Below are 11,999 nucleotides of genomic sequence, written 5' to 3' on the forward strand. Positions count from 1 at the left end.
TTTGGTAACTAAATCACTGGGCTAACAACTCCTGAAATATCTGAGCCATGCCATTGCTAGCAGCATTTACTTCCACAGTTCCAGAGAAGTTTTGTAACAATTCCCACTAATATTCCTTGACAAGATGAAAATGCTCCACCCACACCAAAACCTTATTCAAGGAATCTACAAGAACCAATGCTACACCATCTCACCTTAAAATGATTTTGATCAAGACTGATAATAAATGAGAAAAAGGAGGATTAAAGCAGTGTATGCAAGGCACAGCGTCATTCCCTCCTCGTTTTTCCCTCAATATTCTAGGAAGATTAGGAATAGGTTTTTTTCTTTTTAAATGCATCTCCGCATCACACTAGTGCTCTAGTCTTCTTTTCAGACCAACTGGTTAGACCCCGTATGCATTATTACAATCACATTTGCCTCCCTTCCTTCAGCTCTGTGGCCTTCCTTCTGCATAAACCAGCCCTCTTCCTTCACCCTTTGCTCCCCTAGAGCAGCTCGGGAAGCACATTGCATCCAGATCCAGAAAAAACCTGAAGCTTGTTAAGAGAAACGGAAGTGTCACAACTGTCAGTCATGGCTATGAATTATCTGTACTGCACAATCAGTTGAGATCAGTACATCACATTCGCAGGAAGAGCTCTTGCTGACCTTCAAAGCAACGCTCATCATCATTGAGTGTTTGGGGCGGGGCAGGGCCGGGAAAAGAAAGGAAGCAAGCCTGTTTAAAGTACATTAAAGAGCAGTTTTCCCAGATAAGAAAAGATCAATACAAAGAAATGCATTTTCTTAGAACACTCTTGCACCCTTTGGCCCTGTTGTCACTTTTGGTCTTGAAGTTCTTCTACACTGTGCATTCAATTTCATCCAACCTTCACATGTATTTTCTAGTCGCTCATTTTACAAAAAAAAAAAAATGAAATCAAGTTAGCTTTGTCTACTAATGGAAAAAGATTCTTTGTCTATTAATCAATATACTATGTAACTAACGTGTAGCATACTTGAATGTATCTAAGGAGATACAAATGAGTACCCCGGAATGTTTCTGTAGTACTTGTTAAGGCATACATACAAAAGTTTTCATTGACCGGTGTTAACATAAATTCATCTCAAATTCTGATTAATATATTTAACAAGAGATTAAACCTACGTCAACTTTAAAATTCTGTATTATTACATGTATTTAGATACAATAACAACCCTAGCCGGATTTTGTTCTGTAAGAAGACAAAACATCTCAAGTACGAAAATCATCTTCATCTTGCAAGAGCTAGAGTAGACTTTGCAAAAAAATAAATTTTACTAAAACTTTCTTTAAAGTATCTAAATATCGGTTCTTGCTATATTCAGCTGCTAAAACATCACTTTACCCCCAGCTGCAGCAGCTTAGACCAGCTGAACAGCTGCCAAGGTTGCCCTCTCCTCCTGCTAGAGCTCCATGAAGGCGGCAGGACTCTGTGCAAGCGTTCATACAGCTGCACAGCAAGCACCTGGGTTCAAAGTACCTTACTAAGAAGGTTCCTCCATTTCAACTCAACTCCCTTATCTGATTCACTGAAAACTGAGACTAGGAGAGGGAGCATAAAAGTTGGAAGCAACAAGGCTACAAGAGGCATGTGACACTGCTTCTTGGCACTGCCTTAGGACAGCCTAAAAGTATTTTGAAACTTCACCTCTAGTGTCTGCCTAAACTATTTCTGACAAAACAGTTGGGTCAGTCACGGGCAGGCAAAGGTGTAACTGACACAGCTGTGCTGGCACAAGCTCGTGCAGTTATACAGTCACAGCCTGTCTCACTTGGGAGGATGGTGTGGTTAAACTAGGGAATCCATGCCATGAAAGTTGCATACACAGCAGCACACTTACACTCTTGTGCTGATGTAAGGGCCCTAACACAGACATAGGTTATATCTGTTTAACCACACATGATATTTACAGTACCGAGAAGCATTAATCATGGCCAGGAGTTGCAGAACTGGAACAGGAACCTAAGCTGAGTACCACTGAGATACTGACTGTCAGAAGGGGCACAGGGCAAGGGACTCCTGCTCCGGACAATGCAGATCAGGAAAGCCTACATGAACAAGCAATTCCATAGGATTGCAGGATACATTTCCTCAATCTTTTCATAGAGTTCTGTTTTTTTATGCAAAACAACTGAGAAATCCCTATAGTTAAAGAATGCTTTAATAGTTTGATTTGTACTTGGAAATAGTCATTTTATAAACACACAGAACTATTTGAGGCAGATCCTGCAGCGAACTCTAAGTCCACTCTGCTTAGGTTGCTAGCAATGCTACATGTAAAGGAATTGCAGGATTCAGCTCATTTTAAATTGATTATGCTAATTCACTCGTCGAGTACACGTGGAAATAGTTCAGAACAGTTCTTCCATCCCAGCTTCACCTACAGAATCCCTTATTCCAAAGTGAAAGGGCTTACACCTACACGCCATGAAGGCTCAGCTCTAAGGCACTCCAGAGCAGGAGCAGATAACAAACCATTACAGTGATTTCCACGTGGACATGCTTCTTCATTTCGCAATAGCCTCCCCTACTTAAATACAGCAAAAAACTTAGAAATACTTCCTCACAGTTTAATTCCAGTTAAAATAAAAAGTCATATGTACTTGGCTTGGACTAAACTACCTACTTAAAATATGGACTAATCCATTTGTTCCCCCTCCATAAATACTACACAAACATTTCAGAATCTGAAAGCGTGTAACTTTAAACCTTGATTTTCCAAAGCAACTAGACCTACACAACCATTAGCTGGTTTTGTTTTCCTAATGAACTGTTGATCTCCCTGGCTAATAATGAATAGAAATGATGAAATAACAAATACAAGTTAGTTTTCTATGCATCTTGTGACAACATACAAAAGCAGTCAGGATAGTTCCTATTAACATTCCAGTAGAAGCATGATACACATGCAGCATGAGCTCAGCTCTCATATACATATGCATAGTCAAAGTGGAGTTACACGGTATGACTGACTGACTTTTCCAGTGTCCCATAAAGCATAAGTGCTGAATAAAGCTTCTTCTGCAGCCAGCAGTATTCATAACATCTCTCTCCTATGTGGAGGCTGATGACTACAGAAACAACCCAAAGACCCAAGGCAATTCTGTTAAAATAGAATAACAGACACTGACCTGCTCTTTAAACAAGGTTATTTTTGCTGCTCACAGAGATACTTCATTTATTACGTGGATAACCATTTTATGAAATACCCACAGCAAGCAGATTCATGTGCTCTCCATTCAAATATTACAAGACTTAACAGTGATAGGTTTTCATGGAAGTCAAAAAGGGAAAACACTCATTGGGTTTGGAGTGCAGACGTGGACTACAACCCTCGAGATACGAGGGCTCTTCCAAAAGTAACGCCTCCTCTTTTATTATGTTGCCCCACGATGTCAGAGGTGGATGTTGGTGGTACGGTAGCAGAGATGGAACCTTGCCATCAATATTCCTTTACATGGTGTTGCCATGTGACAGATGGCAGCAGAGGGGCACTCTGACAAAATGACACCCGACACGGAAGCACGTATGGAACAAAGGGATGTCACTGAATTCCCTCGTGCAGAAAAAAAAATGGCACCCACTGACATTCACAGGTGCTTGCTGAATGTTTCCGGAGATCAATCTGTGGATGTGAGCAGTGAGTGGTGCGTTTCACTAGTGGCAACAGTAGGTCACCTCTGCCAGTGTACATTTTTATAAGCATAGAATACAGGCTCTTGTTCTTCACTGGTGGAAACGCATAGTCACCATCTACCATTAGCTATGCTGAAAAATAGTGTTTTGTAGCTGAGAATTTGCTCTATCAAAGTGTTCTTGCACTCTTTGTACCTCTTACACAGTTTCCGTGCAAATAAATTGCAGGCATTACTTTCAGAGCAATCTACATAGAATGTAATCTCTCAACACTGATCATCTTCTTGATAAAATAAGTCAATTTTCTTCATCTTAATTACAGCGAAGTTTTTACCTGGTTTGTCAGATACTGAAAGCCAGCATATTAACTATGAAGTTCAACAAAAAGCATTTTCCTCAACGTAATACCAGTAATAATTATTAATGTAAAAATGAAGTATAGTAGTGACAATAATCCTTGGATTGAGAAACCAAGCTCAGTGAGTAACAGAAGAACTACACTAAGTACGGGCACTAATTTAACATGTTTAACGTGACTGAAAGACCATGAGGCAGAACTCAAGACTGTGCTGTTAACCGGTACTTTCTTGCACACGTCTACACTTACAGAAGTTAACTATGACAAAACAGTAACCATCTTTAAATTTCAGACCAAGTAAAATGAACTAACATTAGAACTCATACACTTCTTCCCTACTAAAGAATAACTCCTAGAAACAAGCACAGAAGAATGAATGGGAGGCTGGGAAGGTTAAATGACTGGCTAATTTTTACTATGGGTGGGTCCACATGGTTGTGGTCAGAAGGCAGCACCTTGTAGCTGCAGCCTAACCGCAAATCCTAAACTTACTAACCCAGTCCTGAGACCAACAACTGTACATTTCCTCAGATTTTTAAAAGATTACAAAAGACAATCAAATGAGCCTGACTTCAGTGGTTACCAAGTTTTTCCTGCTTTCTACTAACTTCCAGCACCTTTGGAATTCTTCCAAAATGAATACCATTCACTGGAAATCTTGGATACATCTTAACAACAAAAATGCCAGAACTTGCCTTCCCTGCAGAAGTATTCCTATTACCAATACTTGGCCAACTCATAGGTCTGGTCAAATGATCACTAGTACCATGCACTGAGTATACTGAATGGTAGATTTAAGCAGGGTTATGAATAACACTAGTGTTCATTAGTACCTACATAATACTACTTTAAAAGTGCAATTGTATTCCAGGTGTAAAATGCAAGTAAACCAATAGTTCAGAAAGTTCACCTTAGAAGTGAGAATAATAAGCACTTTTCTTGAAACACCCTAGTAAATGTGCTTTGTTCTGAGCAAATTACTCTTTAACTAACAAGAAAAAGCAGCTTATGGACCAAGTCCTTTAAAGGCTGAGGTGCACAGATCCATCCCAAGTTACTTTGCCCAAGGGACATGGTGTAACAGCGGGGCTTGCTAGGTCAGGTTGATGATCTTGAAGGCCTTTTCCAAACTAGGTGATTCTGTGATTTTCTAGTACAAACTGGAAGACATAACCAAACACACCACAGAGAATTAAGAAAACCAAAAGGTGCACAGTTATGGCATTTCAGTGTCCTTTTTGGTAACCTCTAATTAAAAAAAAAAAAGATCTAAACCTTGTTTCACCTGTTGTCATAGGCAGAGTTCGAAATACACAGTGGAGTTCTTTCCAGCAAGGTATGAAGGACACCACAAATGGCTATTTTCTGGTTAAGATCCTCACATTTCAGATGAATGCAACTTACAGAAGCACTACGGATTTCATATCCATTCTACCTTCATGGTTCTAACCCAGAACTCATTCCACCTAAAAATCATGGCAACTTGGCACCTACCAGGAAAGGCTAGCCTTCAATTTGAGGACAGAGGATTCATTATCATCTTACAACAGCAGAAACTTCTTAGTTAAAGACAAAAACTCTACTTTACACATCTTTGATTTGTTTACGGAGAAAATATTTTATCAGGTGTGGTGACAGTTATAGAACCATAGAATGTTTTGAGTTGGAAAGGACTCTTGAAGGTCATCTAGTCCAACTCCCCTGCAACAAACAGGAACACCTACAGCTCAATCAGGTAGCTCAGAGTCCCATCCAGCCTGACCTTGGATGTCTCCAGGGTTGAGGCATCAACCACCACTCTGGGCAATCTGTTCTAGTGCTTCACTACCCTTACAGTAAAAAAACGTTTTCTCTCATATTAGTTTAAACTTACTGAGGGTGCACTCAGTCCCACTGTTGATGTCACTGATGAAGATATTAAGCAGCACTGGTCCCAGCACTTACCCCTGAGAGACAACACTAGTCACTGATCCCATCCAGACATTGAGCCACTGACCACCACTCCCCGGGTACAAACTTGCAACCAGTTCCTCATCCATCAGTCAATCCATCAAATCTGTATATTTTCAGTTTGGAGAGAAGGATGTTGTTTTGGGACCCTGTCAAAGGCCTCAGTTATAGCCTCTGTCTGTTATTTTCTTTCACAAAGAAGAAAAGCCAACCACACCAATAGTTTTAAAAAAAAAAAACCTATACTAGAGACATAAAATGATGCAGGAAGAGACATTTGGAGGGCATCTAGCCCCACCTCCAGCTCAAAGCAGGTCCAACAAGAGTAGGCTGCTCAAGAACTTGTCTTACTGAATTTTTGAATATCACCAAGGATAGGGATTCCACAGTCTCTCTGTCCATTCAGTTAAACAAGGACAACTGTAATGGCAGTTTTTTTTCCTAGGTTCTAGTCACAATCTATCATGTGCCAGCTTTCACCTGTTTTTTCTCATCCTATCCCTGTGCACTACTGAAATGAGCGTGATTCTCCTCTGGAGTCAAATACCTGTGGTGGGCAGAAAGATGGCCACTTAAACCCTTCTCTCACATTACACACTCCAGTCCCTTAATCTCCTTTATGGGATTCTACTGGACTCACTTTGGTACATTAATTTCTTTCACAGAACTGGGCACAGCACTCCAGATACAGTCTCACAATTGCACGGGAAAGTGAAGAACCACCTCCTCATCCCTCTCGCTGCATTCCTGCTAAAACAACCCAATATGCAGTCGGCCTTCTTTGCCACAGGTCTTTTTTTTTTTTGCCAACTTGCTTTGTCTCCGGTCAGTCCTCAGACTATATGTATTGATGTGCAAGTGTTACTTCCCAGATCCAGGACTTAGCACTTAACTTCACAAGGCTCCTGTCAGCTCATGACTCTCTCCCATCTCCCAGTGTCCCTCTGCAAAGCAGCCTGTACCTGATGCACTGATGCCTCCCTGCTGTCCAATCTGAGGCCATATGCAAGTTTTCTGAGAGCCTTAAGAGAGATTGTACTAATACAACAACTTCATTTTAGAAGTTCTCACTTTTACCCTTTTTTTTTTTTTAATTAACTAGGCCCACTCTAGCTCTACTCACACTCTGCACTTACTAAACCTACACTTGACCTCAATAGGCCATTTGCACGAATCAAGACTTAAACAGATGCCAGAGCAGAAAGTTGGCATTGTTTAAATATTACGTTGCTGACTCAGGAGTCATACTAGAAAACATTTCATTTTTGTACATCTGCACTGGTCCTACATAACAAATGGTAAGAAAAAAAACAAAACATCCACAGTATCTATCAGGCCTTTCTAATGACACTGAAGCACAATCACTAGTAAAAGCTTCCATTTTAGCGAATTCAGTTTCTAGCACCTAAGACTGCTCAAGTATGAGCAAACCAAATGTAATGAAGTTTTTCTGAACCTTAGTTCATGTCTTTCCCAATTACCAAGAAGACATCACTTAGCAGCTTACAAACTGCCAAGAATCCCAAGATCACTAGAAGCAAACAAACACTAGAGCTACTCACTACAAGCCTAGGAAGGGACACAATATGGAGCATGATTGTTATTATTCCCTTTTCCCCTTCACTTTTACAACACAAAATCACACAGTAGAGTTCAGAACAAACATCGACTTCCTTCTTGGAAACGATGCAACTAAGTTTTCGCCATCAAAATACCATTTCCATTTGAAAACTATTTTGAACTCAAGTTACAAATTTTAACTGCTACTGCACGTATCTGCTCTTGCAGATACTCATATTCTTCAACTACAGTTGAGTTTAATTTATTTGCAGCTCTATCTGTGTTTACCTTCCATGCAGATAAACCTCTGCTTTTTGATATATGGAAGAGGAACATTTTGTGGTAGAAATACCAACACTTTTCTTGCCAGGAAGAAGCTGTGTTTACCAAAGTGTTACCCCCAAAGCCACAGAGAAGCAGTTTCACTCCATAGCAGTGTTTGACTTAGACATGGCCAGAAAGCTCCTTACATTTCTACATGATAAAGTTATTGGATGGTCATTTCACCTTGAATCCTCTACTGCTAGCATGATATCATTCCTTAAAGCACAACACGTGGTACTAAATTAAAATATGAAAAAAGATTCACATGTTAACATGCCTGATGAACTACAACCACTTGTCAGCACCGGTCCATGAATGAACACGATGTTTTTCAGCACTCATTGTCAAATGCCAGATCCTTCCCCTCATAAAATAGCTGCTTACAAACAGAGAAGGTAAGAATCTGGCCAGCCTCTGTTGCATTCCAGTAACCCTATTCTGAAATAATACCAGCTAACCTTCACCAAAGAAAGAAAGAAATTGGGCTATTATTCTCCCTTCACCAATTGTTAGTTTCTCCATCAAGCTGTAGCCTCATACTTCCATTCAGAATATTTTTGCTACTTTGGAATTTAATTTAGCCTAACCCATGAAACTAACAAGATAAATTAATGAAATGAAAGAAGAAAAAGAAAGCAACTGATGCCTTGCCTAGACTATGATTTGAAACACTGTACAAGTTAATTACAGTGTACTATTTAAAGTTTTAATACAGGTACAATATGGTGCCCTCTAATATACATGTCACTAGTCAAGTTATTACCTAGACTAGTAGCTTCACCTTTGTTGAATATGCAGGACATCATCAACCTGAGAATTTTAAAAACTTCTACGCAACAGTGAAAAGCATCCTACTCTGGAGAGCACTCTCAACAAGGAAATTGTTGAGAGACTCACATACCTCATTCATAAACTCCAAAGATGTAAAGCTGTGAGGTTCTCTACAAAATTCCATTCCTTAAGATAATGTGAAGGCCTCATAAAAAAAGCCAGAAATACTAAAAAAAAAAAAAAGGCAAAAACACTCAAGTGTGAGAAGATTTTAAATGCTTTGTCAACCCCTCCTCCTACATCAAAAATCCCTCGGTTCCAACCTGCAAGCCAGAGAGCAAGACAAAACTGAAAACTGATGTAGTGATTTCCCAGAAATACTATCTAATGTCACAGAAACAGAAAGCACTAAGTATATTTACTCATATAAATATTAAACCTCATCTACAGCAAGAATAAACACACTTTTCAGAATTATTTCTTTACCAATATTTAGCAGTGAAATTTGGTGCTTCCAGTTGCAGAAGTTAAATACCATCCAGCTTCTCCCTTTTAAACATTCCTGGTTCTACCATCTTATTTCTGTCCCAAGATGAGTTCTGGAAGATGAGAGCAAACCCCCTCTTGTATTCCTTCCAAGTGCACCAAACTCCTCCCCAGGCATCTGCACTCCTACTGCATCTGCAGAGAAACAGGGGCTGCTCTCTGTGCTCAGGTGTAGCTCAAAGCACCAAATGAAAAATAATTAAAGTGCAAATAACATGAGTCACTTTGCCTTCAGAGAGGGACTTAAACTTCTAAGTAACAAATTTAGCATCACCATTTGGGTTTCTTTTTCTTTTAAAGGAACAAGGTTTAAGACTAATTTTAGTACATAAATCATACAGAAAAAACACACAATTATTTCCTCTTTGATTTGTACATTTAATTACACCTCCATCCAGCATTCTTCATCTCACTGCATGTGTTTTCACGTTAGTGGTACTACTGATACCACAGTCTGACTGCCTTTGAGCATACAAACATGCAAAATACTCTATGGTTGTCTAAATTGCAGGCACTGATGAATGCCAAAATTGTCTTCATGATAGGAGAATTAGTATATCCTTAAACAGCAATTCCACATAAATCACTCTATCAATATAATACTCATATATGGCTAGCTAATGGCAGGGGAAAAAAATGTTAAGGTAATGCATTTTAATTTTAAGATCTCATAATTTTAGTTTTGTAAGAATCAGGGTCTTTGCGGGGAGTTTTGTGCAGATTAAAAGCATTTCATAGTATTATTTATTTATAACATTCTATGCTGAGCTCTTCAATGCACAGACTAAACCAACAGAAACAGAGAAAAACACGCTCTCCGGATCCAACCTTTACTGTAAAAAAAAATTCAGCATGGATCTCCCCCTAAAACTAGGGAAGTTTTCTTCCCCTCCCCTTTTCCCCCTAAATAAAGCTAAGGGAAAAAACTCTTGAAGCTAGTAGACAGCAATTCCAAATATCAGCTATGTCATATGGGGTAGAGGGTTTAGACTTGGTAGCTTTAGTACAAAGAAAGCCACTGAGAATTTTCTCTCAGTTCACATGCACTTCTGGTGTGGTGACCACTGTGACAGAGTTTGGCTACATCAGCCTGGGCTCTAAGGCAGTTGTAGAACCAGGCCTGTATATTCCTTCAAGGGGCTTGTCCAAGTTATATAGCAATGACACTGTTAGCACACTTAATTTTAAAGTATATCAACTACTGTTACACTAAACACATTTTCCTTAAACCATAACTATAATTTAAAAGAAATCCTCTCGACTTTTCCTTGCTAACATGTCCAGATTTCTAGAACACCAGCTTTAGGAGTTACACACTCCCATTAATATTTCACCAGCATCTAACCTGCAACATCATCCCAAGTAGGACGATGATGACGACACAACTATTAAATCCTATCTGGATGACGCTCACCAACTCAGATACGGGCACAGCAAGAGCCATACTGATGTGATGTCGCAAAGGTTGATAAATATTCCCCTGAACAGATCCGAACTTCCTTAGTGCCTCCCTGAGAGCAGCAGGCCATTCTTACCAACCGTCCATGCCCTCAAGTACACATCATTTCAGAAAGATGCTGGTGAAAAAGAGGGAGACTGGGTAACGAGATAGAAATGAGGGAGGTTCTAAAACCATCCACCTGAAGGTAAGAACCTACACTGGGATAACGGAAATCCTGAAGAGAAACAGCCTAAATAAACAGAGGTTTACCTGCAAAAAATTCAAGATATTAAAACCCCGGGCTCCGCAGCAGAGGGGCGAGCTGAAGGCGATGCTGGAGGCGAAGCACCCCCCGGCCCCCGCCATCACCCCCCGGCCCGGCGGGACGCGAGGGGCGGGCGGCGGGACAGGAGGCCGGGGCAGGCCCCACCCGCCCGGCTGGCAGCGCGCCGCCCCGCACCGCCCGGCCCGCAACGTGGGCTTTCCGCCCGGCCTGCGGCGGGCCGGCCCCGTTCCCCGGCTCCCGCTGAGGAAGGTCTCCGCCACCCACTCTCCCATCTTCCGGCGGGTCCCTTCTCCTCGGGAATCGCCATTCCCCTCCCCGAGGCCTCGGCACGATCCCACCCCCGGCGCGGGGAGGTGGGGCCGCGGGGCAGCAGGGTCTCCCGCAGGCCGGCGGGCGCCCGCTCCTTCCCCCGCTCCCGCACTCCCACCGCGAAGGAGGGGAAGGGTGGCGGCGGCGCGCAGCGGGAGCGACTCTGACCTCCTCGCTCTTCAGCACCTCCTTGAATTCCCGCTTGATCCTCTGCACTGCGATGTTGGCCATCTCCGCAGCGGGCACCCACTCGCCGCCACCTCCGAGCCGGGCCCAGCGAGCTCCGCCGCCGCCGCCGCTCCCGCTGGATAACTCCCGGCCCCACCAAAATGGCGGCGGCTGCCGAGCATGCGCGGTACGGCTGCCGGCTCCGCTGCCGCCGCTCAGGCGGGGCCGCGGTGTGCGCGGCGCAGCGCGGGTAGAGGGGCTGTTTGCCGTGGGTGGGCGAAGAGCTGCCGCGGGGACGCCCCCCCCCAACCTTCTCCTTCACCTCCTCCTTCTCCTCCTCCCCACTGCCCCCGAGGGAAGGCTGCCGCAGCCCTGTGAGGAGGTGCGGGCGCCTCTCCCCGGGGACACCTGCGGTTCGCGGTGCCGCGGGCAGGGCTGCTCCCCAGCGGCGCCCTGCGTGACGGCGCGGTGGAGAGCGTGCGGGCAGAGCCCTGGCAGCGCTCCCTGCCGCCGGCCGGCCCCGAGGCTGCTGAGCCGGGATGGAGCGGTTTCTCCGGCCTTGTCCCCGCGGGGACAGCGGAGCCCCGAGGGAGCGCGGGAGTGCTGAGGGCAGCTGGGCAGGGC

At 43.0% G+C, this 11,999-nt stretch overlaps 1 protein-coding gene across 1 annotated transcript in view; it reads right to left on the reverse strand.

Moving 5' to 3' along the window:
* The window catches only part of UBE2K (ubiquitin conjugating enzyme E2 K), a 39,575-nt gene extending 27,919 nt beyond the window's left edge, over positions 1–11,656 (reverse strand). The window contains exon 1 of the mRNA XM_021395737.1: positions 11,376–11,656. Coding sequence (XP_021251412.1) covers positions 11,376–11,438 — 63 coding nt within the window. The 5' untranslated portion in view covers positions 11,439–11,656. The remainder of the gene's footprint in view (positions 1–11,375) is intronic.

This window comes from Numida meleagris, chromosome 4, assembly GCF_002078875.1.
Source record: "Numida meleagris isolate 19003 breed g44 Domestic line chromosome 4, NumMel1.0, whole genome shotgun sequence".
Lineage (NCBI taxonomy): Eukaryota > Metazoa > Chordata > Aves > Galliformes > Numididae > Numida > Numida meleagris.